The following is a 27,995-nucleotide window of genomic DNA, read 5'->3' as shown; positions in this document are numbered from 1 at the left end:
GGTTCCTTAATGCTTCTCAATTTGAGGCTAAACAAAGCAATCAAGTGGGGCTCTGCCAATTTACACACAACATCCTTGTGCTATAGCAACAAGTAATTTTCTACTATTCCCCCTCACTCCCTCCAGCTTTCTTTTAGTCTGGCAGAATTATTTGCTGTAAGCTGTAAATTCACACTCCTGCCATGCTACTTTTACTTTTCAGGTTTGTTCCTGAAAATGAGAAAAACCAAACCAGTTTGGGGTAGCTGGTGTAGGGGCAGGTGTCAGCAGCCATGACAGGAGGTGAGCTGGCAGGGGTGAAACCATCCTGCCCTTCCCTTGCCACAGTGCTGAAAGTGTCACAGATGTTCTTCAGTCCCTCACATTAATCATTCATTTTCCACCCTGCAGGTGGAAAGGTCCTTTTGCTTGTATTTTTAAAGCTGCTTTATTGTCCTCTCTCTTTGGGAGAAAAAGAAAACAGCCTTTTGCTTGCAGTTTCACAGGATTGAAACAGGCTGATAAATAGGGATTGAAACACCTGGCAAAACCAGGCTGTTGCTGTTAGTTCAGATCACCAGACATTAGGTAGAGGGTCAAAGGGAAAATTTAAGAGAACTTTGTCTGTGGTCCCGGAGATGCCAGAAATTGTTTCTTTTCTGGCCACCAATGTTGTCAGGTTTTACATTGGTGCTGTTTTTACTTGATGGAGATAATGGTTCTTTGGCCAGGGCAAACAGCCCATGACCTACCTGCTGTCAAAAGCTTCTGATTCTCCCAAGTTAAATGCTTCCATACATTTATGCTCTTGAAAGGCCCAAGCCATTGGAAAAGATCAAGTGAGAAAATACTATTAGTGAAATCTGAATGCAAATCATACCTGGAAAGCTTCACATACCACTTGCACAATGTGGAGGAGAACTGAAGAAGAGGGTATACTCAAGTTATCTTGGGTGCCAGCCTCTCCCAGGGCAGCTCTCAAAGGTTATTCCAGGTGAGCTATGCACCAGCACAAGGCACACCCACTCTATTTTCCACACAGAGAGGGATGAAGCTGTCGGTGTTGACAAGAGCTGTTGAAAGGGCTTGAGGACACCCCAGTTTATGCAATTCAGTCAGCAGAATTTAGAAATATGTCTAAAAGGTGGATCTGAAGGGCATCACCTCTTCCTTTGACCCACCTGAATGGAGCAGCAGCTCAAGTGAGAGTTGGCAGAGCAATCGCTGGGGCTTCCTTAGGTCATCTCTGCCACTGATCCACGTGGACTGTCCTGTAAGACATATGGATTTGAAGAGATGCTCAGGGATCCCCTGGGAAGAGGACAGTGAAGGAACACAGCAAAGTGTTTCACCAGCTGAGCCCCAGCACAGATGAAAAGAGAGGCCACAGCCTCCTGCTCCCACAGGCAAGGCTCAGACTCACCATGCTGCTCCCTGTGCTGCCAGGAATCAAACCTCCATGGCCACTACTGCTCTGTGCCACCTCCCAGCAGCTCAACCCATGCTATACATGGTTTGTTATTCAGTTGTTTGCCAGTTCAGCTCTGCTGCATTTTCTGAAGCAGGGCAAGACTGTACCAGTGGGTACCTGGTTGTTTTAAGCTCCAGTAAGACGCCACCATCAGGGGCAAGTGCAGAGCTGCACACTTCTATCACCACACACCTGGCCCCTGCTCCAGAGGGATAGTCCAGCCTGGGACACCACGCTAAGACAACTTCATCTGGGGAGCCCAAGCCATGCATGAGACCAGAGCTCCAGCGCCTGGCAGCATCTGGTACCTGCTTTCATCCTTTGCTGCAGGCAGCTTTGCTTCCACCTGCCAGGGGTGGAGGTGTGGGTTTAGAGGCACCACTTGTATTTGCCAGTCATAGCAACTCACCTGGACATGTCTCTTCTTGCCAGTCAGTTTGCAGGGAGCCATTCCCGCTTTCCTGCTACTGTGAACAGAGCAATGAAAGCATTTCACAGCAAATACTGCTGTCTGTTCTGTGTGTGGCTGAGGAAGGCAGGCAGTGAGCAGTGAATAGCTTCAAAGAGGAAGGTCAGCAAGCCAGAGAGAATGGATTAGAAAAGGACAATGCAGCAAAGACCTTATTAATTTAATTGCTCATCTGAAATGTAGTTGCAGATTAAAAGAAGGATGAAGAAATTATAAGCATATGAATGGAGTCAAGTAACGATTTTAAGGAAGAGAATACGCAGAGCTCTGCCTCCTCCTGCACCCTCCACCCCACATACAAAGGAGTTTGTATTCAGAGATTACTCCAGACTTCTGGCTCTTCTCTGCAGAAATGGAGACACTGACTACCAACAAATGTTTAAGTAGCTGCAGCTTGGTATCTATCGCTGCTGGCAGCTCAGACTGAGTGTTAGAGCCAGGCACGGGCTGAAGCCTGCGAGGACATGTAATGTGGAAACCATTTTGCCCCCAACAGAACTGAGATTTTCTTGGTGGAAATGGATTGACAGGCATGGCCTCAGCCTCTGCACTTCATATCCAGCCACTGCCTTGAAGGGACCTGGATCAGCTTCTCAAAGAAGGAATGTATTCTACCTTCCCTTGACTTACATCAGATCTCCCTGCACTTACAGTCAACAAATCACACCTCCAAACACTTCAGAAGCAATATTTATAACTAGAGAGAGGCAGAAGTAATGTCATGGAAAAAATCAGAGGTTTGTTGGGTTTTTTTGTAAATTGGAACAAACAAACAAACAAAACTTCCCAGGTAATAAAGAACAAAAAGCATTTGGGTTAGGTCAAAACACTATTCTCTTCTCATTTTGATTTTTTTTTAAAATCTGTGCTTTATGTTTGCTAATATAAAATATATGAAAAATTAAGCCAACTTTGAAGTGGAAACTCAGACTTTTCTGTGAAAGCCAAAAATAACTTCCTAGCATTCTCCATCTAACTATTGCAAAGGGAGGTCAGAAACTTGTCAACTAAATCTGCTTCTGGAAGGCTACAATTCCGATTGCCTGGATCACTCTGCAGGCAAAAATACTTGGAAAATACTGTAGTGAGACTGACAGGCACCACTTTTGGTCATCAGCTCCTTCCTCCTGCTCAATACAAGCTGGAGAGCTGGCTCCAGGAATTTGTACCACAAAGGAACTCATCCCCTCCCACTACATGACCAACAGCTACGAAGGTTAGTGACTTCTGGATGAACTCAAACATGTCTCTTACAACAACCTGAATTGAAGAGTTCTTCATTTGAAGAGTTCAGGCAATGCGAGAACTTACCACATGGACTGAGCTGCTCCAGCTGTTAGTGACTCCTGACTTGGGTTGAATTTCTGTGCCTTTGCCTGGTAATGAAAGAAGTGTCTCACCTCAATGCTCTTCCCCGACAGAATGTTTTCTTCTAAGTCAGCTTTCAATCATCTCTTTGGGAAGAGGAGTTGTGTTGGAAAGACCCACTAGACCAGGTCAGAAAATGCCTCAGTGGAAAATTATCGGGTTTTATTCTCCCCTCTTTTGTCTTTTCTGCATCTCTGCACTTCAATACAGTAAGTGTGGCTGTGTGGAGAAGATTTTCTAGCAAATGTCCTGATTTAACACTAATTCCTTGAGATGTGTGCTTCCAACAGCCTTCAACAAAATGCATTTTATTTTTCTATAAAGCAAAAATACCCACTATTGGGAAAGGAGAGAATCTGAAGAGATGAAACAATCACCTCTGTCTCTGAAGCTGTATAAAGCTGAAGAGGAGTGCTGCAATTTTCATAGAATAACTGTGCCTAAGCACTAAAAGTGTTAAACTGACCATGTCATTATACGGGGCTGGAAGGCTAAATAGGATTCAGAGAGTGTGCACAGCCCCTTGTTGGCTTAATTCCACAGCAGCCCATGTTTAAAGTCTTTGTAAACATTTATTAAGGATAAGTGATAGAAAAGAAATACTCCTCTAAGAGATTGGTTATTTAAACTAAGAATTGAGGGTTTGAAATACTGCATGCTCTGTTTTCTGCATCTGACAGTGTTTCAGATAAAATGAGAAAGGAATCCTCTCTCCTTTTGTTTGAAAATTCAGAAGCTGGAAAAGGCTGGAGTTGCCAGCAGTCAGAGATCTGCAGCATTTTCTGAGACAAAACCTGAGGAACATACAAGGGAGGACAGAAAACACAATTTCTTAACACTTACCTGCAGTCTCTGGGGTAGTGGTGATGTTAAGCTGCATTTGTCAGTTGATTGTCCTTCTGGGAGCCAGTCCCCATATTTACTTCCTTCTAACCCAAATTTCTTCTACCTGAATTTTCTTGTATATTTGATGTTACTTTTCCCAGCTTAGAAAAGTTGATTTTTTCCAGCATCCCAGCTCATCCTTTGAAAATGTTTGCAAAATGAACTTTTTATCTCCCTTATTACCCCCATAGCAAAGGATGTCCCTGGTCCGAGACATCTCTGAACAGTTCATGGGGCACCTCTGAGATGTACTTGTGTACATTTTGCACCTTGGGGCTCTCTTTTCCCTTTTGGGGCCATCAGTCTATCCCACCAGCAGGACATGAGTGGATGGTCAGGACCATTCTCCAAGATGGTCCCTTGTCAACAGACTCCAACATGGACTTGGGCCAGGGCTGTATATAAACAGCATTCTTCCCCTCCCTCATTCCTTTTGCATGGGACAATCAAACAAGGAATCCAAAGCTTGGAAATAAACACCAGCACAGAAAGGAATGTTTACCATTCAATGTATTATTCCCTTGTGTACAAAGTATTTTGCCTCTATAATAGCACACAGGTATTGAAATGCAATGGCAAATACAGTAAGACCATACAGACATGTCTTATTGGGTCTTTTCATTTCCTTTTGAGCATAAGCAGAAAGAAAAGAAACACTGTAAAGGAAAGTGCTTGCAAAAAATACCCCAGTTTGTAGAAAAATAATGGCATTGATATAAAAACCCCAGAGTTGTTTGCTGAACAAGACATTTTTATTGTCTCTGGTCCTCAAAATCTGCTCTATTTAATGATGCCCATTAACCAACCACAGGATCAGTGCTCTGTCATTTTTTCCCTTATAGTTTATTTAATATATTTTTAGGTTTCTCTTGCTCTGTTAATAGCTGCTATGAAACTATATGGTAGAAATGAATGTGTACAGGTTAAAATATTTCTTTTTATAAATAGTCCTTTACTTCATTAGAGAAAAAATAATAAGCCTGTACTTTCTAAGCACCACTGTTTCTTTCTAAAGTTCATAGTGCAATTTTCCCTTTTCACCTACAGAAGTTACACATAAACAATTATTAAAAAATCACTATTCCATTACTACTCCTTTCCCCTTTCCCTTTTTCCTCCTTCTCTTTCCCTTTTCCCCTTTCCCTTTTTCCCTTTTCTCTCGCCAGTTCTTTAGCTGCTGGGCTGTAGCACAGCCCTGCTCGCCTGTGAGATGTCTCCCAGCTGACAGCAATGCGTTGATTCCTCACTGTCAGGCTGACAGATTTCACTCCAAAGGCTCAACACAGCCTGGCACACCCATGGGTTATGAATCCAGGGATTGGATCATTTATCACCATTGATCCAACTGTTTTGTAACAGCCTGATTACACATCCTTTGGGGAGCTCTGTAAAAGACTCACACAAGATCCAGAGGTTGCATTTGTTAACTGTTTGAATTCAAAATGGCAAGAGTTATCTGGAGTGGCAGATAAGCCTCTTTGGTTTTCCAAACTGCTGGCAATTTTGTGCTGAAAAGCTTCCTTTCCTTGTACTTTGTGCTCTTGGCTGCCCTGACATATAAGGTGAAAGGGCAGCATCTTCCTATCACTAAGTAAAATTGTGGAAAAAGAGATAAGGGACATAGTCATAGACTACAAAAATAATCTGGTCACATCACCCCCGTTCAACGTGCTACAAAGCTCTGTGAAAACACGGTGTGCCACAAGTGGAGGGCTATGCACAGGTGGGAGCCATCACACCTATGGCTGCTCCATTTATATGAAAAAAACCCCAACACTGAAGGTCTGGTTGTATATGGGATGGCAGAGAGGCAAGGAGCACAGATGCCTTACCAGGAAGATCTGAGGCAACACAGAAGTAGGCGTAAAGCAGCTTGTTTTTGAAGGGGGAGCAGAGTCATCTGTAAGTACAGAGTGATCTCGTTGAAATGAGGCAGCGCCAGCGCTGAAGCCTCCCTTTGCAGATGGTCTGGGACTGAGTGGGAAGCTGGGGAAATGCTGCAGGTGCCTGCAATGGAGTCCCCTGGCCAAGAGAAGGGGTAGCTTGGCTGGGCGTGCTGTCCCCCATCCCCTGCCACGGAGGGAACACGGCAGGGATGCTTTCGGCTTCACGCTAGGATTTTGTGACAAAGTCTGTAAGAAACTGCATCACTTCTGAGTGCACAGCTCAGAGAAACATATGGCCTGATCAGTCTGTCTGGGATGAGTTAATACCCCGCTTCCAGATGGAGCCAGGAAGCACAGTGGCACATGCAATTAGGAGACAAAGATGTTTTTTTAAAAAAGTGAGTTCACTTCAGAGCCCTCTGAAAAAGTGGCTTGAGCTGAAGATCCATCTGCAGGAATCTTCCTAAACCTGGTTTAGATCTTAATTGATTTGCATCGCCTGACAACTTTTCTGCTTTATGCCCTTTTTCACTGATAAAGGCACTGGATTAACTAAAACTACAGAGCGTTAATAAATATCATGTTAGCACCAAACCAGTGCTTTTAGCACTGGCCACAGAGGTCATGTGAAATTCAAAACATACCTAAAAGATAAAGATTGCTAATGCAACTAGCACTGTATTCATTGTCATGTTTTCCTTGAGTGCTGTCAGCCTAATCCCTAAAAATAAAATTTAAGCACATCTTGTCTATTTTCCTTACATAAAGACAGATTGAAATGCCAAAAATACCCCTATGCAGATTGTGTAGCACCGTGGAGGGCCAAAGCAGCCCATAACTGAAGGAAAATTACTGATTGAAAGTAAACAACTGAATACAGTGACAATAAAGTATCACTTGTCATAATGCTACATATAATGTAGAGTATACAAAATGCAGTGGTTTGACTGCAGAATTTGACAATAAAAAATAAAAACAGTAAAAGCAGCCTTAATATAATGATTTTACGTACAAAAATATTAAATCAAAATAAATAATCCCAAACATAAATATTATACTGTACATTAAGAATATGCAATCTATATACACATAAACAGATACAAAAGTGGAAGGCAGAGGTATTGCATCGCTATCCTTCATCCGTCTCATCTCCTCTGGCTGCTCCCAAACAACCTGGAAAACACAGACAAGGTGCATATTATAGTCAGGTCATTATCTTCAGATCTGGAACTAGAGAGAGGGACACAAGAGTGGAGCCAAAGCAGGTGCCAGTGAGGTGGGAAGTGTGTTTCCAGCTGACAATGCTGTACCCATAAGGGTTACAGGGAGAGCAGGGGATCCCACCAGGATGCCGTGTGGAGTGTTTGGCTGTCCCCAATGCACTCAATGCACAAGTGTTTTTGCAAACAGGGTGTGATCTGTTCCTTCAGGATGTTTCTAGGAAGATTTCCTTCATGCAGAAGCTGCTGGGAACTCACCATCGCTATAACACCTGAACATTGAGGCCTGTTCCAGATGATGGAGTACATTTCCCACAGTAACCACCACATCTTCCTACTACTTTGGTACCATCCTGCAAGCAAAATCAGAAATAACATCTTAATAAGGGCTCAGAAACTTCACACTGTGGAAGGGCCAGATCCAAGCTTGGAAGGAAAACAAATGATATCTAAATCAATCTACAAAATCACCACTATATTCAAATACACAAATATGTAATTCTCCTCAGTTCTACCAGGTCAGATGGTGGACGCAAATAAGGAAGGGTAGTTTTGATTTATTACATTGAAAGCTGCCCAAGGAGAGGGCTTTTTGGAGGGATATCTCAAGGATATCTGCTTTCTCTGATTTGCACCATGCTGAATAACAGTAATGAGTGAAAAACTTGGCTCATGCAAGAGCAAAACCACATTGGGGCAATAACAACTCCTCAGCTGTCCCTGAACACGGGAAGGGCATGGCAAGGATATTTGCAGGCAATACCAAGAAACATCCATTTGGAAGGAAAAGGCCTGGAGTGGGGCCAGAGACAAAATGGGAGGGAGAGTGATGGTGTGACGTGATGCCACTTGTTCAGGTGCCATCCCTCCTACCCTTCCCACAGCTGGAAGAGGAATATGTGGAGTGGTCCCGAGGTTGGCCTGGTCTCCACGTGAGCCCCACGAGCATAGTGCATCTCTGGGCTTGAGTCAGGAAATCAATACCTCCATCTGGCCTTCCTTATCCCACCTTTGCAGAGTCTTTCTCCCCTTGGTCATCACAATGGACAGATAGTCCTTGAGGGGAATTGAACCCTCAATTACCAGAAAATTGGACTTGAGCACAGAACAAGCTTGCACAAAGCATTTATTTTTAAACAAGCTCCACCCTGCCCTTGACATTATTGATCTGAGACTGCAGCAGGCTGCTATCATCTCTTCTCACTATGCCATTCTTTCTTCTGCTCCTGTGGGCAATTATGCCCTTGGAACATCACTTGACAGATGCCACCAGGTGATGAAGGATCTTTAAGCACCCCTGTCCCTTAAAGTTTATTTTAATTCTGCCAGCCATGAAGTTCTCTGCAACCCCCAAGTTGTCTGCTCAGGCTTCTCCTTTCTGAAAGGGAGAATAGCAAAGCGCCTGTCAGAATTAACATGCAGGGCCTGTGCTGGTTCTCTTCTACCTGCAGTATTGTTGGACCAGTAGTATTTCATTCTCCTCTAAGAGCACCAGTACAGATGAAGGTTAGGGGTTCATGGGGCTCCCAGAGCCAGAGAGACTGAAAACAGTACAAGAGAGAATATTTTGCAAATTGCTTTTTGTTAAATGATTATGGTGACCTCCTTTGGAGAGTTTTAACAGCAGCAATCAGGATGAAATAAGAGCCAAAAAAGCAGTCCTGGTTTTCTAACATTTCTGAACGTGACACAGAAACAACAGAGTGAAGGCACATAGTGACAGAGGTCTTAATGGGCATGCAAATTAAGCAGTACAAACTCAAATTTGGCTGTGGAGTGATTCTGAAGGGCTGCCTGGCTTAGCCTAATGCCTCCAGTCAGCGGAGCCACAGGCAGTGGCAGGGGATGGTGCGTCTGCCAGCAGAGACCCAGCCCACTTGAACTTGGGTGACTCGAGACTCTCCCATGGAGATAAACCCAGCCCAGCCCAGCAGGAATGTCCACATCCTCCACACTTTATCAGCGATGTTTTGGGAACAATTCCTACTCAGGGCAGTTGCCCGGCACCAGACACTCTCCAGCAGGTCGAACCCCGCTCTGCAGCCCTGACCCCACATGCCCTCATCCTGCTGCCCGGCCCTGTGATGCACACTGCATGCTGGGCATCTCAGACAACTAATTAAGGATATGCCTGCCCCACAGCACTCAGTGTTTTCAGCTTCACTGTTAATCAGGCTCACTAATTAACTGCAATAACTGATCAAGTAAAACTCACAAGGGCCTCTCCTGCACACAATTACGGGCCACACTTTAATGTCAGATGTTCATTTTCTATTAGTCTCTATTGGAAGATGTTGCCATGAATGACAATGTGGTGATTAAAAACTTCCAATGAGCAGGTATAGCCATAAATTAAGTTACAACTTACTGGGGATTTTTGAATTTCCGACACCGCGTAATTCCCTTGTGAGAGCCACTTGGCTGTTCCCATTAGGGACAGGCCTGTCCCATAAAGGTCTATGCTGAAGCGACCCTAAAAGACAAGAAGAGCCTGGTTAGCCCAAAACATCGTGCCTTGGCCTCCTGGCATCCCACAGTGTCACTTTTCTAACAGGATCTTGCCAGCAATATTTTCCTTGTTTTCCATCGCTGTGACCGTGATTAGCCCATTGTACAAATCTCAGCATGGCTCTCATTAGGAATTTCCTTCTGCTTGGTGGCTGCAGAGAAGGAGGGGCTTCAGCTTGCTTTTGAACTGCCTTTCATTCCCGGGTTTTCACTGCTTTACTCCGGTTTTGCACTGTTTTTTCCTGGCTTTGCACTGCTTTTTCTCTGCCAGCTGAGGGCATTCTTGGCTTTTCCATGGCAAACTGAAGAGCCTGACGTGCTCCAGCAGCTGATGGGAAAGGACTCCAGGGATTGCTGCAGCCACTGTCACTGCTCCTCCTCAACTGGAGAGGGCACACTTGTCCTTATTTTCCACTGGGTTTTTGGGTTTTGTTTTGGTTTTTGTTGGTTTTTTTCCCCCGACTTCAGTAAACAAAAATTAGAGCACTTCATTCCACCTTTCCTCAAAATGCAAAAAATGGATGGAAAATTAAGAACTATGTCAGCATGCATTGTTCAGCCCCTCAGTCCCCCTAACCCCCATGGCAGACCCCAGCCCTGCTCCTTTCTGGACCCACAATCCTTTGGACACATCCCCAGGCTGACCCACAGCCCAGCACAGCCATGTGGTACCAGATGGCTGTTAGCTCTGCTCCTTGCACTTCTTGCCTTGGGAATGCTGATTTTCTGTGAGGAGCAAACTGTCTGGGTCAGATGGATGAATATTAACATTCATGAGCATTCCTGAGGTAAGAAGTCAATCCCTAAGCCGCTGAGCTGTGCAGAAAAGTGTCAGCTCCAAAAGCAGGGAGGGAAGGAGATGGAGAGGTTTGCCCTCTGCCGTCTGCTGCTGTGACTTCCTTCACAAATATGGGCCACTCAATACCTTGCACTATCCAAGTTTATCACTTATCATCCCCCAGCCCCACAAAAGCTGGGTGTGCTGGGCACGTGCAGCAAGCCACATATAACACAGTGTTATTTGTCTCCTAAAGACTTTCAAAAAACATATTTTTTCCAAGCAGCTAGATGTCCTGCATCACCTCCTAGAACTACTGAGGAGGCATGTCCATGTCCTGCTCCATGCTTTCATGGCTGGGCAACTCGTAGTGCTGGGACAGGCTGGATTTGCCCTGATGCACCTGCACCACCTTCATTTTTTTTGTGTTTTTGAAGCCCCAAATGTCACAGCCCCAAAAATCAGTCAGTGATGGTCCCATCATGCTGCTATCAAAATAAACAGCAGGGTGTGGGGACACTGGGTCTGCAGCTGGTAGGTTACCACTGTAGTCTCTGACAGACAGGCTCTGCCTGCAGCAGCAGCAGCAGCAATCCAACCTGTTCCTGCCCTGCAAATGCCCTCTCCTTCTCAGGCATCTCCCCCAGAGCTGGCATGGCAGGAGTCCTGCTGACTGTCTGCTGCCTTCTCATCCAGAGGGGTTGTCTCACCCATCTTATCATGTCCCTGGTTCAGTGGGTACAAGGTTGCACAGCACAGAAACAGGTTCCCAGGGCATCCTGATAGCCTCACTCCCTCCTGCTCTCCCTGCCCAGTACTTCCACCAAGCCCTGTCATGGACTGATCCCCCTGCCTTCAACTATGCATGCCAAGACCAGTTCTTCTCCCACAGCCTATTTTCTTCTTTCTCCTTTACTGTTGATTGAGGCCATAGGGGATGTTCCTTAGCCAGCCACTGACCTGATAACATGGGAAATGGAAAGTAATTTCTCTATGTTTACAAAGGGAACTTTCTCCATGTTCACAAAGGGAAAAGTTTCTGATCGCTGAGATAAGAACGTGCCACTCGTTGCACAGCACAGAAACAGGTTCCCAGGGCATCCTGATAGCCTCACTCCCTCCTGCTCTCCCTGCCCAGTACTTCCACCAAGCCCTGTCATGGACTGATCCCCCTGCCTTCAACTATGCATGCCAAGACCAGTTCTTCTCCCACAGCCTATTTTCTTCTTTCTCCTTTACTGTTGATTGAGGCCATAGGGGATGTTCCTTAGCCAGCCACTGACCTGATAACATGGGAAATGGAAAGTAATTTCTCTATGTTTACAAAGGGAACTTTCTCCATGTTCACAAAGGGAAAAGTTTCTGATCGCTGAGATAAGAACGTGCCACTCACTGAAGTGGAGCTGATGTGATCAGCAGTAATTAATAGAGGGCCTGAACATAACAAATGGCACCAGTTCCTATGAAATGCTCTTGTCAAATACCTGCGGGCATTTGGCAGCACTGTAGCAGTCCCCGGCAGTGGCATAAGGAACAGGTCGTCCGTCGTGTGTTCGTGCAAACTGTAAATCCGTTGCTGTGGAGAAGAGTTGGTGAATAACATGGAAAGAAAGATGCAGGGATAGAAGCAAAATAAATGTAAACATGTTCTTTGCTAATGTTTAAATTCACTGTGGTTGGTTTCATACATTAATCTTGAGAGTCAAGACTACTAGATTTTTAATATTGAATCTCCCAATTCATCCCACATGTGACTCCCAGCACATGAGCACTGAATTTTACAGGACACTTACACACACAGTGTTTACAGCTCAGTTTAAGTCCACTGGTGATTTAGGAATAAGGTATAAATGACAACAAAACTCGAACCCATGACTTGGGGATAATTTTTCTATCAGAAAATTTCCCACTTTCAAGAAGGCTACAGGACTTCCTAAATTTCCCTTTTAAACAAAAGCAAACAACCATTTCTGCTCTTCTGGCTGCCCCAGCCCAGGGGTCGGGTTTTCAAAGGGAGTTGGGGTATTTTGCTCTGGAATGATCTGAAGTAACTGAGACTCATTTAGATGGGGATGTGAGATAGCTCCTGTCTGACAGAGGTAGGTGCCCAGCTCCTTTTGAAATTCAAAGGGAGCTGGTATCAAATTCCCCGAGGGTGGTTCCTTTGAGATCTTTACCTAGGAGCTTTTACAGATTATTAGTAGCTTTTTACAGATTGATAGACTGGGAGGTCTTGAAAATTAAGTGATAAAACCCACTTATCAGATAGAGAGTCGTTTTATAAGGAAGGATTTTGATTTGCTAAAAAAACTTCAGCTATTTACTGAACGAAGTCCTAACAATATGTTGTATTTTTAAAACATTTGCTGGAAATTGATAGCATCCCTGGAGTCAGGGAGACTGAAACTAACTCTATGGGATACTACAGGCTCTCTGGTAGTGGGATGACTACCAGCTCCCAGGAATGACAAGAGTGACAGGGTATCACATGGCACAGCTACAGCCCTCTTCTCCCCCACAAATCCATGTCCCTACCTCCATCACTCTCAACACAAGTTATTTCCCCACGGTCTGGCTCTGCCAAGAGCCTCCTCTGCCCTGGCCATAGGGAGCAGCATCCCCACCCTGATGAAATCCCCTGCACTAGAATCTCCTGACACCCTTCAGGAAAATGAATGAGTAAAATGAGGGGGCAGCTCCTCCCTGGTTAAGCTTTGTATCTGAGTCCAGTCTGAAAACAGGAGATTGAATGAAATAAAGTCCTTAAAAAATACACTGGCTTGCTGTGAGCATGCAAATACTGGCTCTGCAGAGCAGATACACCAGCAATTGCCTTAAATAGTTTCCTGATTGTATTACAGAGAAATAATATGAGCATCTCTGATGTATTCAAGTTGCAGTCTCCAAGTGTAAAGCAGCAAACAGGTGACCAAGTTTAAAAGCAGCTTGTAATAGGAAAGCTCAGGAATATTGCTCACTAGAGTACACTGCTTGCTTGTAGTTACAGCTATATTTGTGTAAAACAAACAATTTTTTTTTAATGGCAAGGCCCTGTTTTTTACTCACTTATTATTTGCATAGTGTTCAGGTCCAGCCTTACTTTGCTGAAGGTGGAAAACCCAGCTGCTGTGTAATCTTTCCTACACTGGCAGTCTTCTCGTCTGCTCCCGTTATACGGACACTCGGTCGGGTTATGCAATCTAAATCAAAAGAAAACCCTTTCTACTCATGACCGGAAAATATTGCCATGAAAAACAAAAACACTGTGAAGCTCACAATTACAAGATTTCTTACCTGTATCCATACACCTCTGAAAAATTCTCTGCGTCCCCATTTACAAGGGTCACATACTCCTTTGGGCTGTCACTCTGCATCCCAGAGCAATATACCTGAGAGGGACAGACGAGAATTTAGTCACATGCAAAGGCATTGCTGAGAAAACAAAAGGTAGAAAATCCAAGAGCAAAACTGAAGAGCACATGCAGGGTCGTCTTGCACCTTTGGAAAATGCATTAACCATCATTCTGTTGCTGAAATGCACCTTTAATGTCTTTCCTTTGACTTGCAGGAAATATTCACCATCTTCAGTGACACCTTTGAGATCTTTAACGTCTTTGCAACTCCTTGGTAATTCACCTGAAACAAAATAAAAATACTCGTAGTTACTGAGCAACTGTACATCAAAATTTCTTTTGGAACACTGTGAGGCATCCAAAACATCATAATACATTGTTTATTTTTCCGAGGTTTTCCTGATACGCCTTAGAGCTTAGTTGGATGGCTCCCAGTGCTTGGAAATACTGCAGATCTCTAGGAGTTTGATGGGAAAAGATGCTGAAGCCAGGAGAAAGGCAAAGGAAGGTGCAAATCTCCAGACTTACAGTCATGCACATTGTGACATGTCCTCCTCTCTTCGGGTTTCAGGTCCACATGGCACAAGCTGCTGACCTGGTCATCATTCGTCAAACACTGCACCGACCGGTGCATGACCCCAACTCCACAGGTGACAGAGCACTGCAGGACATAAGACAGAGATTTGGGCTTCATCTCAAGGGATTCTGCATTCCAGAAGGACTCTTGTATCAAGAGAAAGCTGCAAAGACTCCAGTCCTCTGAAGTGTTAAAACATGGGCTTAATTTTAACCAAATTAGTAGTCCCTCTGATTATTAATCCCTTCATTATTATCTTCATCATTGATTACTTCAAGAAGACTGCCATACTTAGCATTTGCACACTTTGCTGTATGAGGCATTTGGTTAAGGTGAATTGTTTATTTTTCATGTTAGGAAGGTCAATATAAGAGAGAAATGTTCACCAGAAGGCCTGAATGGTAGAAATCCTCTCCTAGTTCTTGTGTCACTGACAGGGATCTCTGAACAAAGATGACATAGATTGTTGTTTAGTATCCAAATTGCACAAAAAAAAACCCCTGAGCCTCTAAATCTTCTCTCCCCTCGCACACTGGAAAAATGGCTAAATCTGTGCTAATATTGGCTTCTCCTCAAAGAGCCCAGAGCAAGGGCAATCTTAAGGCTGAAGTTGCACAAGTTACTGGAACTACCAAGCGCAGCTCATCCTCTGCATTGGCTCACAGGGAGGATCTGAAGCTTCCTATGAGGCAGGAGGAACTTTGGTTTCCAAAGGCTTTGCCAGTTATTGTGACAACTTCCATTACATATTGCTTGGCTCAACCCTCATTGTCTTGTAAAGGTTTGACAGATTCCTACAAATGCCTGAGCTGGGCTAATAAATCAAGTTTATGGGAGAAACATCACATTTCAAAGAATGTCAGAAGCCCAAAGAAGTGAAATGCTATCACCTTAACTAAAATTTGACCTTGTAGTTCAAGCCCCAGAAGAGGCTCGACACAAGTAACTTTAGCAGAAAGGCCAAGTTCTTTCCCCTGCCCTGTCCCAGCATTTGTAAGAAGGAGGGGGAGAAAAGAACAATAATAAAAAATCCTTTTAAAGTTTAAATGAACAATGTTTTGGCCTATTGGTGGCTCCCAAGTCTTGCTCATACACATGGCCAAGTGGGATCAATTGCAGCTACCAACAATCCATTGATCCCTTCCAGCAAGAGGCTTTCAAACCCTTGTTTTCTGCAATGACCCTCCCTCTCTGACTGAGTACTCAGCATGACCATCAACACTGCCAAAAATTTTGGCTACATCCAAACCTTCATGGAGATCATGACTCTTTACTTGTAGCTGCTGGTGCTCCCCCATACAGTGGGGTTCAGGCTGGAGCATGGAGCCCAACACACAGGGGTGCTGCTGCTGCACCCAAGTGTTCAATGCATTAATTTATGCAGCTTTTAAACATTCTCCTGCCAAACCTTCAGTCTGTTTCCCTGGTGTAAAAAAAACAGAACAGTTAATTCAAATCCTTTTGATTAAAAGAAGGTTGCCAAACTTACACTTCCCCAGTTTCCAACGCGCCAGGATGCCGAGACGGGACATTCCCCGAGGTAGCAGGGCTGGATGTTGGGTGGCTGAGTGCCAGGACAGTTGACCATCTTCTGGTACCCATACTCATAGTGGTCCTTCCCGGTGTAAATCTCGCTGCAGGACACAAGGCGTTGCCTGTATCCCTTCCCACATGTGACAGAGCACTGCAGGCAGAGGAAACGCCACTGAGCACCACATGCTTCAAGAAAGCTGCCCAAAATGGGGAGGACAAGCAGGCTTGTCAGCTTGTTACACAGCAAGCTGCTCCAAGGTCTCACTGGTATCTGGTTAAGCCTGTCATGAGTATTGTGAGTGGCTACTACAAGTGGGCTGGAGTCTGACGCTGTCTTTGAGCCCCCAGTTCCTCTCTGGGCTGGATCTACAGCTGCTCCAGGACTCTCTACCCCAGGTTGGCTCCTGGGTACATGTCATTTCTTCCCAAGTGCAAAGAAAGGGGTAGAGGATCCTTGGGAACTCAGAAATGCCTCTATTATTTACTTGGTTTAGTTTGTGGGTTTTTTGCCGTGGGATACACAGAGACAGAAAATGGTCAAGATTGACCCTGAATTGTAGGTATTTAGCAGCAGCTGGAAAAAAGAGAATTTCTTCCACGTAATTAAAGGAGAGCGCCAAACTCTGGCTCTGTGAGCTCTCTCCTGCCTCTCTGTCTTCATGGGTCTGAGTGCTCCCAGAGGGTCACAGATACTGGGAGTGGGTATAGGGTGTCTGGGCAAGGGACAGTCAGGGTTCCAGCCTCACAGGCAGCTCAATATTTCTCCTAGGAAGCCATTCACGAGACCAGGCTGCTCTGAGATACTCTCAACTTGCTCTGTTTTTCCCTTCTCTTATCATTTCTTTTTAATTAGTGCTGTGTCAGCAGCTGCCTTGTCATTTCCCTCTGCTGTTCTTCCAACTGAAAGTAATCCTTCACTGGCTGCAGAAGGAAACAGGCTGAGATCAGCCCAGGTCCTCCCAGATGCAGTGCCAGCCGCAAGGAAAACTCCTCTATTTTCCTTGTTGAGCCCTCTCCCAGCTGCAAGGGTGAATCTCCTGCCTTTGTTCACTCTGGGTCCTCTCTCCTGCCAAAGGCAGCACCGGGCAAGGATGTGCCCCCACAGTCACATCCAGGCTTGCCTTTCCCCCAAGATGTTTGCCTGGGCCCTTGCACAGCTCATGGGGTCCTGGAACTCCCCAGGAGGGGATGGCAATAAAAACACATAAATAAATAAATGAATGAAATAAACCAGGAAAAACCCAAAGAGGATGCCTGCTGAACACGATGTGCTTTGGAAGAAAATTGCCTCCAGATATTAGCTAGGACCCTGAGCATGCTGCTTTTAGTCTTTAATATCCTGGTCATCTTCCACAGCCCTGCTCCTTTCTCTCCAACAGGAGATTGCACACCAAACCAACAAAAAACTAATAATTAAAGCTCACAGCACTGCCCTGCCACTGTTGATTTGGGTTGCAATACCTCAGCCAGGGCAGCGTTGAGAGGAGGAGAGTGTAGCCCAGTCCCTGTGCAGGGACAGGGAGGAGGACTCACCTCAGACCACTCCCCCGTGATCCAGATGTACTCGCAGGGTGGCAGCCCACAGCTCTCCATTTCGGGGGGGCGTTTGCTGGCGTCGCAGTAGCCACTGTTCTGCAGCTGCTTGTTCTCATCCACACAGACCACCTTGCGGTACCGGGATGCCTCTCCACACGTCTTTAAGCACTGTGTGCAACAAATAATGGCTCATGCAACCCATGAGGGACTTCAGCAAACAAATACCCATCCAGAACAAGCCCTCCTCCCAGCAGCCCCAGTGAGCAGATGGCTCTGTGCCTCATGTTGGTGTCTGCCACTGGTATCACCTGGGGAAAAATTTTCAACCAGCGCCATGCTGAGCCATGTGCTGAGGGAACAAAAATGCTGTTCCAGTGACAAATTGCTCCTGACCTCTGGAGGTACTAACTTGAATCAAAGATGTAGGGAGAGATGAGAAACCGAGGTAGTAGATATTAGGAAGGGGCACGTTTGGGGTCCAGCTGTGATGGGACCAAGAGATGCAGGAACAGGCATGCTGGACCAGGAGGTGGGGCAAGGCGAAGTGAAAGGGACCAACACTCATCATTTCAGCCTCTTGTAAATACAATTGTTTGGAGAACTACAACTCAACCATCCCCCTTTCAAAACAGACATTTCTGCACCTTTGGCTGTGGCTGGGTGGGGGGGAGCCCCTTCCCCAGCCCCCATCAGCAGGTGAGCAGCAGTGCTCTGCCCTGGTATGGAGTGAGAGCACACAGAGTCATCAAATCATCATGGAATCAATTGGGTTGAAGGAGACCTTAAAGATCATCCAGTTCCAACCTCCTGCCATGGGCAGGGACACCTTACACTAGATCAGGTTGCTCAGAGCTTCATCCAGCCTGGCCTTGAACACAACTCTGCAACCACTGCAGTGGAGGCAGCCCTGTGGGTTTATTCTCTTCATTACCCTGACCAATATTAAGAGCAACCCATGCCAGCTGAGCACAACTGCTCCCCAGGGCCTTCTGGAGACTTTAAGAACTCAGTTCTTTCTCTTCTTATGTTGGAAAAACCAACCTGGCTGTGAGGCTGTGCTTGGAGAGCATCTTAGAAAAATATACATAAAACAAAATAAATCAGTGTAACAACAGCTGTCTGGATAAAACCCTATTTTCTCAAAGTTATCGCCTCTAATGGACTTCTAACACTTTCAACTAACTGGATTAACAAGGAGAAAAGTGCATGAAAGTAATCATTTTATAGAACATGTAGGAAAAGTCTTCCCCTAAGGAAAAGGATAAAACATTCAATCAGACTGTCCCTATCTGTAGAGAAGCACTGTTTGAAGTCACCTAGGCTCAGAGGACTGTGCCAGTTTAATCTAGTTAGAGTCTTACCCTCCAAACATCATTTCCAGCCTCCCTGAAGCAGCTCCTGCTCTCCTGGCTGGCCCCCAATTAGCAAGATCTTAGTGGGTTCAGCTAATTGCAAAACACAGGCACTGTCAGGGCCCTGTTTCTGTAATTAGCTGTTAGAACCAAGATTGTAAATTATGTGAGAACTTGGAAAAATCAGATCAGTCCATGGCAGGAGCAGCAAACCAGGAGAGCTGCAATGAGCACAGCGTCATGTTGGGTGTAAATATTTAACACTGGAGCAAAGTGGAGAGTGATGGGGAAGGAGAGGCAGCCCCACAAAGCAACATTTATTCCTAAGAAATAACGTAGGAGCTCTTAGGCAACAGTCAACATTGCAAAATCTTCAGTCTGCCAAAAGACCCCAAGGGCTTCATGTGCTTTCAACCTTATTTACTCTCTTGCTTTGAGTCCTTGGAGTGGAATCTCCTTTTAGGTCTTTGCTGAAACATGGTGATCCTACAGGGGGTGGAGGAGTTGGCTGGAGTATGATTTCCCCAGAAAGCAAACAAACTGTGCTATATTTACCCATCTCTGATTATGTCCCTATTACATAAAAAAAACTGAAAGGGGGTCATTGCGTGTACATGTGGCATCACTTGTGCTCCTTCATCCTGCAGCTTTCCTAAGGACTCTCCAGGCACCTTTTGGGGAACCCCAACTTTCCTGCTTCCCCCTAATGAGGAACTCTTCAGCACAGTGAGAGTGGGGGCATGGATGCTCAAAGCTACTCATATCTCTGGTTCGGCATTTGCCAGCCCAGCAAGGGGTCACCAGCACAGGGTGAATGGTTCCAGCCTTTGGCTGCTGAAATGAGGCACCTTGAAGGCGTGGGAATAAGTAAGGCTGATTTTGTCTCCTCCTCTTAATGTGTATTTAAGCCTAAATTTGCAAAGTACATTGGCTAATGCTTAATTTTAAGAGGGTGAAAAATCTCTATAGCATCAATGCAACTTCTGACTTTGGCCATGAAGAACCATCACATCAAAAGTCCATCCTTGTTTACATCACATCAAAAGCCCATCCTTGTTTAAAGTCATTACTTGCTGATGAGAGATTGACACTCTCAAGCACATGACAGCCTGCTTTGGGTTCTCTGCAAATAACAGTTGCATGGCCAAATAAACCTGAGCCAGCTCTATGCATTCTGTCATAATCAGTAAATTAAAGTTTGATTATTTGTAATTTTTAAGGGTAACTTGCAATTAAAATAATCCCACTGAAATATTAAATGTGGCTCAAAGACAGTGAGACTGTCATAAACTAAATCAAAGAGAAACACTGCAGAGGTTCCAATCAGCCACTCCAAGGTTATAAAACATTATTCATGTCGAAAGCAGACAGTCCAGCTAGCATGAAAAGGCTATCATTCCTTTCAATGCAGTGATAGATTTTGTATGAAATTTCACGTTCAAGACTGATTTAAATCTCACATAAAACTGTGGGGCCAGAGTATAAGCTATTGATAGCAAAAGCTGAAAAACAGGTCAGGCATTTGACAATATTTGTCTCTTGCGCCTCATTTCCCAGATTCTGAACTACTTTCCTGGCAGTTCAAATTAAGGGCCATTTCAAGCACTTCTGCAACTGTTTTAGAAGAGTAATAACAATAATTAAAATAATCCCAAAGGCATTGCTTTGCAAAAGCATTCATTGTTTTCTTCTTTTTTTTTAAGTCACAGTCTGACACAGAAGAAATGAACCTCCCATGCCATGAACACTTGGAACATGCCTTGGGTAACTCTGCAATTCAAATCAGGCAAGTATGGCACAATTTCCCCTCAAATGGCAAATGTCAAAGATTCAAGAATTGCATTGCAGCTTCCAGGGCCATGCACTGTCCTTCCACAGAGGCTCATATTGAAGAAAAACCACTTCTCTCTCCCAGTTTTCCCTTTTCCTTTGTGACTCTGGTCTGAGTTTTACTTTGACATTAGCAAGGCTCTTTCTATTGACTTTTTTCTCCCCGGTACGGGCACTCAGAACAGGTAATTAATGGTGATACAGCAACAGAACAATAAAGGGTTTCCAATAAGTTCCCTTTTCCTTCACATGGGTAGGACCAACTTTTTTCCAAACAACCATAGAAAGGCACAATGAAAAAAACCCACCCTCTTGACAGATTCCCTTTAAAGATAAGAAATCAAGAACAAGACTGGGATGTTATTTTACATCCTGCCTTTCATGTCAATTAGGTTTTCATTGCTGCTCCCTGCTCAGAGAATACTAGTGCAATCTGTGCCTTCTCACTGTAAGTAACACACAAACAGTACTTATGGCTCGGAAGAAGGGGCTATTCCTTTTTTTCACTGGATACATCAGAACAAAATGAGAAATGTTCAAATGGAGAACTGCTTGGAGTCAGCCAAAGGGGCAAGTTCACCTTGGGCATCTCCTGTGTTTTCCTACTAATGGTTACTTATGTAGCTCCATAATACATTATAAATTTACACAGTGCAACTGGGGGAGCCCTGGAAAACTTAGGTAAACATCAGCATTCACCTCTTGCCAAGGGCTTGGCAGAGTGGGAGCAGGCAGGGGCCTCCCACCACTGGTTTTAAAAGTTCCAAAAACAAGGGAGAGAGGGCAAAATTTGGTTGAAAGTTGGACCTGATGATCTTGGATGATCATAACAATCTTAACAATGATCTTAACAATTCTATTAAAGGATGGGGCAAGAGCCATGGCTTTTCAGGGCTAATTACACCACTAGGTAAGGACTAGCACTGCATGCTGTTTGGTGACCTACTTTGCTGCCTGTAAATTTATTAGGTGAAGAAATTAATGGGCTCTGTAAACCCAAAAGTTCATTGCAAGGAATTTGCTGGAGTCCCCTCAGCCATTCCTACATTTCTTTTTCAGGCTGGGATGTTTCCATTGGGTACCACTGCATGGCCAGCTCGGCTTTGCCTCCTGCTGCTTCCCATCACACTGTGGCTCCCGAGCAGCTGTGAAAGGGCATAGTCCTCCCTGGCCTCCTGTACCCATGGCTGGGTTACACAGGATCATAAACCCAGGTTCCCACCACTGCTGACATGGGGGAAATGAAGCTAAACTTGTGTGTACTGTTCCCATCAGGCTGAGGCACCACAGGCAGGGAGATACTGGGTACTGTCACACACCCATCAGTCTGGGATACTCTGTGCAGTAAAGAGAAAAGAATGGGCTTGTGGGGAAGCAGAGATGAGAGGAAATCAGATGCTGACTTAACCTGGAATTTTTTCTTGCTTCAGTGGAAAAGTTACACAACTCCTGCATGAATGAGCTGCTTTTTCTCTAATCAGTAGATCTGCTTTCCCTAACCTCTCCTCTTTTTCCTTCCTTTCTTTTCTGTTGTTTTTTGTTTGTTTGGTTGGTTGGTTGGTTGGTTGGTTGGGGTTTTCTCAGTGACTCCATAAAGGCAGACTCTGGAAATGTTTGCAAACACCACAGCACTGAGCAGGAAGCTAGTGTCTCCTCTCCATTTTTTGTTACTGGAGCAGGAGGTTCTGCTTTCCTTCACACCATGGCCTCTTTACATTGTCTCAACAGGCAAAGGGACCAGGACAAATTTTATCCCCCTTCAAGACCTCCTCTCTGGGCCATGCAGGAGCACTATAAAAGCCACCCAACTGCCAAGGAATGCTGGGTATCCCTGTTTGATTAGTATTTTTCCTGCTCCCCATAGTTGTGCACTGCAGGCTTCAGGGTGACCAGGATCAGGGTCTGATCACCCACCTCCAAAGTCAGTGACACCTTTGCTGTTCCAAGGGTGCAAGGTCAAACCCCTGCTGCCCTGTCCCTGGATCCAGCAATGGTTTTGCAGGGTGTCTTCTGCCCCCTCCATCCCTTGCATCTCCATGGAGGGCCCATGATGGGCAATCCCCTTCTTCCTGTGTGATGAGAACACCCCCTCCGTAGGATCAGGGGCCCCTTCTGCAGGCTGTGTGACACAGGAGTCAGCTCCCATTTCCAAGCCCGGCAGTCCCTGCACCACAAGGAAGAGCCTGGGACAGTAGAATAGGGATGGAAGAGCACTGGGGAAGGACTTTTACCCAGGGATGGCAAAAAATGGAAAAAAAGCAGAATGAAAAGAACAATTTTAGTGCCTGGTCTGAACTCTCTCAGTCAAAACCTGTTGTGCACTTGAAAATTGCCATGGCACCATGTGGGCAGCCCACGGGAGGGTTCAACCTGCCCAGAGTCCCCTCATCCTCCTACCACCCACTAGCCCTGGGGCCACACATTGCTCCTATTGCAGGAGAGTTGGAGTCACTCCCTAAAACACTGAAGCAGCAGTTTTATTCCCTGCTCCAGCCTAAAGGCTTGTTTTTGCAGGGAACTGATCCTGATCACTCAGAAACGCACTGTCTCCTGTGGGATACACCACCTCATCACTGCTCATGGCTTGATAAAGAGCACAGATGGGAGCTCAGTGAAAGGAGAGGGATATCAAAAGGAGATGGGGTAACGGGGCAGGAAAACGGCAATTACCACTGCTCCCTGATCCTTCAAACCCACAGGCACGGGAGTTCAAGCTGGAGCAGCGCAGCAGGGCTCTGCCACTGGGAACAGACCCAAATCCGCCCTACCCAAAACCTGCTCGATATTTGCATAGGTCCCAGCCAAACACAGGGCAGCACGAAGCAATAAATTAACTCTACGGAGGTATTTCTCCGCTCCCCATGCCAGCCAGCACGCATGAGTGTTCCCTCTGGTCTACTTTTTTTTTTTTGCAAGCCCAGCTTGCACCCCCAACACCCTGACCCTCCAGCAGCGATCCCCGGCCTCGGCGTCGCCGTCTCCAGCATCACCCCGCCCTTGAGAGCACAAGTGCCGTGACCCCAGGGCCGAGCGGAGGGGGGTCCCTGCTTACCGGCTGCCATTCACCAGCTGCCCAGCGGTGCGTGGGGCACTCGGGAAGGTGACAGTCCCGCTGCGGAGGGGGACGGCTGCCCGGGTCACACTCAGCATCCTCGGCTGCCTTCGGGGTGCTGCTGTGGCAGTGGACAGCGCGGCGCTGGATACCGCGGCCACAGGACACGGAGCACTGCAGGAAAGGACAGAAGGTGAGTGCTGGACCCCATCACACCCCTCACAGTAAGTTCATGGTGGTTCACCCTCTGCTCTGGGCTCAACAACAGCGATGCTCTACTAAACTTCCAGTTGAGGCTTTTCATTGCACAAAGGGGCAATTATTACAGACAGGCTGAAATCCCTGCTCCGCTGGAGCCAGCGGGAATTTTTTGCCATTTGCTTCATTGGGGTCAGGACTCCTCGGCCAGGATTTTTATTGCAAAATCCTCAGGAGATAGTGGCACTGCTAAACCATCACAACATGCCAGAGGTGGCTCAGGCACTCGCTCAAAAATGTAATAGTTCAAAATACATCAAATGCCATAAACACAGTGGACTTTAATGGAAAGCAAGCTTGCATTGTATAGAAGAAAGTCTGTAGCAGTAGATGAGGAAAGGTGTGATACAGCTAGAATTTCTGCAAGCATCTGAACATGCACATACAAGACAAGGCAGGGAATACTGTTAGTTTGTGAAAATAAAAGTATTTTTGAAATTAACTACTTTTCAGATTTTCTTCATTACGCTGTGGGTACATTTCTCCCAACTTCTAGGCTCAGCAAGAAATGCTGAAATTACTCTGTTTCTCAGACATCTTCAAATTATCTATACTACAATGCTTTTAACAGCTTGTTTTTTCTTTCACACAACATTTCTTAGTGTTGTGACTGCACACTAATGTTTAGCAGTACTTAACATCCCTCTGATACAGATTCTTTCTAGCTAGAGCAGTATACTATATAGATTTGAAACAAACAGAATTTGCCTCTATAGAAGAAAGCATGTAAAAATCAAAAGTATGCATTTAAAACACAGTTGAATTAACAACTAATATAAGCAACCTCATAAATATATCAGGAACTAAGAAAACAAATTCACAGCCTGTTATTGCAATACCAATAAAAATGAGCCTTCTTAAGGCAGAGAATTAAGCAGTGCCTAATGGGGATGCAATTCCCTCTTCTCCAGAGTATTTCTTCACAATGCTATTTGCTTTACTATTCTAGTGCCCCTTAAAGCCAAGAGGACCAAAGAAAAGCTGACTGTGAATATTTGTCTGGCTTCAGATATTTCCAAGAGGGTGGGAGTATCTTTGTGTAGCTTCAGAAAGCAGTGGGATTTCTGTCACTGGTGATGCAGAAGCTTCCCCTATGCTGTGCTGCTGTTTCCATGGGATTAACCGTGCTGTTTGTCCTACACATTCCATAGGGGACACTTAAACTGAATAATGGCCACAAACTTGGAGAAACACATACACCAGAATGCCTACCATGCTTTAAAATGCCTTTTGGGTTGCATTTATCACGAACATGAAAGGCACATTCCCGGGTATGTTAGGATAGAGGAGCACAAGTGACTCTCTTACCATGGCCTGTGCTGTGCCTGACGACTGGGTTTGGGGAGAGGGAGGTTCGTTCTTGGGCTATGCCAGAAGCTCTACCTGATGATGCCCTACCTGTGTTTTTAGACAGGGCTGGATTTCAGCCTGTACCCGAAATATGTAAGTAGCAGACAGCAGAATAAATATGGGGTTTTTTGCTAAGGGAAAGGTAAATGTCCATAATTGATATCACTTTGGAAAAGCACATTTAAAACTTTCGTTCCCTTCTGATTATTGCAGATATATTAAAAATGCTTTGCTGCTGGGAAGTGGGTTCATAACAATCTAGAAAAGAATTAACCACCCTCTGAATACAAAACATTCAAAGAGAAAAAAAACCTGGGAGCAGACCACCAGCATAGTCAGTGTCTCACTGGGATTAATTTTAAACTCTAGCTGTATTTTTTAATCCTGATTTTCTGAATCATTCCTTTTCCTAAAAGGAAAAGAAAAAAAAAGACCCTAAAGGTACATGCAACAGGTCCTGTGCATATATAGCAACACAAGGACACATTTTTTTGGGAAAACCTTGGCTCATTTCTCACACAGACTTTTGCTGCTTTACCCAGGAGAAAAGGCAGCCAGCTCACAGCGGCTCAGCTTTGGGATTATCTTTCTGAGGCAATTAGACCTTCAGAAAGCTTTATATTTTTCGATAGTATCTAAGCGTAAACTGATCATGGCTCCTATTTGCAACAGTGGCACTGGTGACAGGGAAGGTGACACAGAGTTTCTTTGCCTATTTATACCCTGATCTACTGGATATTCAGAGCGCTGAACCCCTGCCTGTTTCATGGTCTTAATGAGAAATTCAGCATCTAAATCCAGCTCGAGTCTAAGGCATTAAATCCTTGGCAAAGCCCTGAAATACCCAGGGACCCACGGTCAGCGCTTCAAACCTCTGACAGCCCCAACACTTCATCTGCCACAGGGCCAGCACCAGTGAGGCTCAGAGAACTGTGTTGCAGAATTTCATGTGGTTTTAAAAAGCCCAATTTGATATTGCAGAATAAATGTTTCTATCCCTTCATTTTTTTCTCCAAGCAATATGCTGGCTGGCTGAGCACATCCAGCATCAGGAACAGGGCTGAGGAGCTACTCCTGGAAATGCCTATTCTTAGCCTTATCATTAGCATACAAATATTCCTTAATTGCCCAGTCATGAGAGATTACCTCAGGCCATAAATCACCTCATCCTTCTATTAACTTGAGTTTCTTTCTCCACTTGCATAAAATTAACTACCATCATGCAGTGGAATGCTGGGAATTTTAAGACACTTTTATCAATTAATATTAGTGTATTTTAATGCAATCGACAGACCATTGCATTATTATGTTTACAATTATTAGCTGTAAAAAATTGCTTTCAGAAGCAGTCACTTTAAGTAAGGTGCAAATCAGATACGACAAGACTATCTAATGGTTTTTCATTTCAGTCTAGGTCCTGCATAAAATTGAGGTTTCAGTTCTGCAGGTAATAAAGGCAATAATATTGACTTAATTTCCAATATGGGAGCAGTACTGTGGATTTCAAAGGCTGGATGCTCCCAGCCATACCTCAGGTAAAGAACCCAGACCTCAGTAATTGAACCTCCATTCTGAATGGACACTTAGCACTTTACCCACAGTAATGGCAAATACTCATATGCTATGAATTCAATGGTAAGCATTAGAAAAAAAATTACATGTCTGAAAACAATCACGATCATTAATGGGTTTATTGTCTTTTTTAATAGTGGACATTAAACAACAGCATGCTGTCCTAGTTCTAACATTTGCATGTGTGCCTGTAGCAATGTTAATGGTTTGTCTTTCAGGTAACTTGTATATAGCAAGAACTGGTGTTTTCTACCTTAATTTGGAAGACAGAGTGCAAGGGAACAAGATGTTTTACAAGTTTACAGTTCATTTAGTCTGGGATTTTCAATAATTCCACTGATTAGCACACTAATGAGGTAGAGGGAAAAGCAAGGTTCAGAGAGAAAAATGTGATGCAGCAGATTCAAGGTGATGACAAAGACATTATTTTCAGGAAAACAAGATTCAAGGTATGCTTTCAGCAAGCAAGATGCTTAATAACTCCAAGCACTTTCTCATTTCCAGCAGACTCTGCTCTATACATCACTGTCTGACTTTTTAATGAGGAAAATCAAGTGATGAGTTTGTTAAGAAACAAAGGGAGTGAAAAACAGTTTTAATGAACAGCTCTGATTATTCTTTAAGCTTTCTCAGGAAGCTAATAATAAATTAGTTTCAGACTTCTCAAAACTAAGGAAGATTTTGCTTGAGATGTGATATTTAAATAATGATATTAGAAGCACAAATAAATAGTAGATTCTCTTTGATATTACATACTAATGACGTTTCTAGCAGAAACTTAAAATATACAATAGGAATTTACTTTCAGATAGACTCTAAAATCAAGTTGCCATGTTTTTGGCTGGTACAAATCAATGCTGCTCCACTGCTGTCCATGAAGCTACACTGTTTTACACCAGGATCTGTCCCAAAAACTTTTACCTTTGAATAATTCAAGAGGACAGAAATGGACAGAAAATCAGGTTCTAGCCAATTTGACGGAGGAAGAATACCAAAGGGTGCAAAAGGGTATACAACG

The 27,995-nt window shown here is 44.7% G+C and overlaps 1 protein-coding gene across 3 annotated transcripts in view; it reads right to left on the bottom strand.

Annotated features, from left to right (window-relative positions):
• Window positions 1–4,671: 4,671 nt before the first annotated feature.
• Window positions 4,672–27,995, bottom strand: part of ADAMTS9 (ADAM metallopeptidase with thrombospondin type 1 motif 9) — an 83,692-nt gene continuing 60,368 nt past the window's right edge. For 2 of the 3 annotated variants that reach the window (XM_071550315.1, XM_071550316.1), the window contains exons 30-40: window positions 23,798–23,971; window positions 17,561–17,731; window positions 15,984–16,178; window positions 14,446–14,578; window positions 14,106–14,200; window positions 13,859–13,953; window positions 13,631–13,764; window positions 12,049–12,140; window positions 9,647–9,751; window positions 7,537–7,631; window positions 4,672–7,231 (exon numbers count right to left, since the gene is read on the bottom strand). In XM_071550315.1, the coding sequence (XP_071406416.1) occupies window positions 7,542–7,631; window positions 9,647–9,751; window positions 12,049–12,140; window positions 13,631–13,764; window positions 13,859–13,953; window positions 14,106–14,200; window positions 14,446–14,578; window positions 15,984–16,178; window positions 17,561–17,731; window positions 23,798–23,971 (1,284 nt within the window). In that variant the 3' untranslated portion in view covers window positions 4,672–7,231; window positions 7,537–7,541. Of the gene's footprint in view, window positions 7,232–7,536; window positions 7,632–9,646; window positions 9,752–12,048; window positions 12,141–13,630; window positions 13,765–13,858; window positions 13,954–14,105; window positions 14,201–14,445; window positions 14,579–15,983; window positions 16,179–17,560; window positions 17,732–23,797; window positions 23,972–27,995 lie in introns of those variants that run through there. The other variant, XM_071550317.1, reaches the window with a different exon arrangement.

Source organism: Pithys albifrons, chromosome 3 (assembly GCF_047495875.1).
Source record: "Pithys albifrons albifrons isolate INPA30051 chromosome 3, PitAlb_v1, whole genome shotgun sequence".
Classification (NCBI taxonomy): Eukaryota; Metazoa; Chordata; class Aves; order Passeriformes; family Thamnophilidae; genus Pithys; species Pithys albifrons.
The sequence above is the reverse complement of the archived record's forward strand: the minus strand, read 5'-3'. Positions and strand labels throughout refer to the sequence as shown.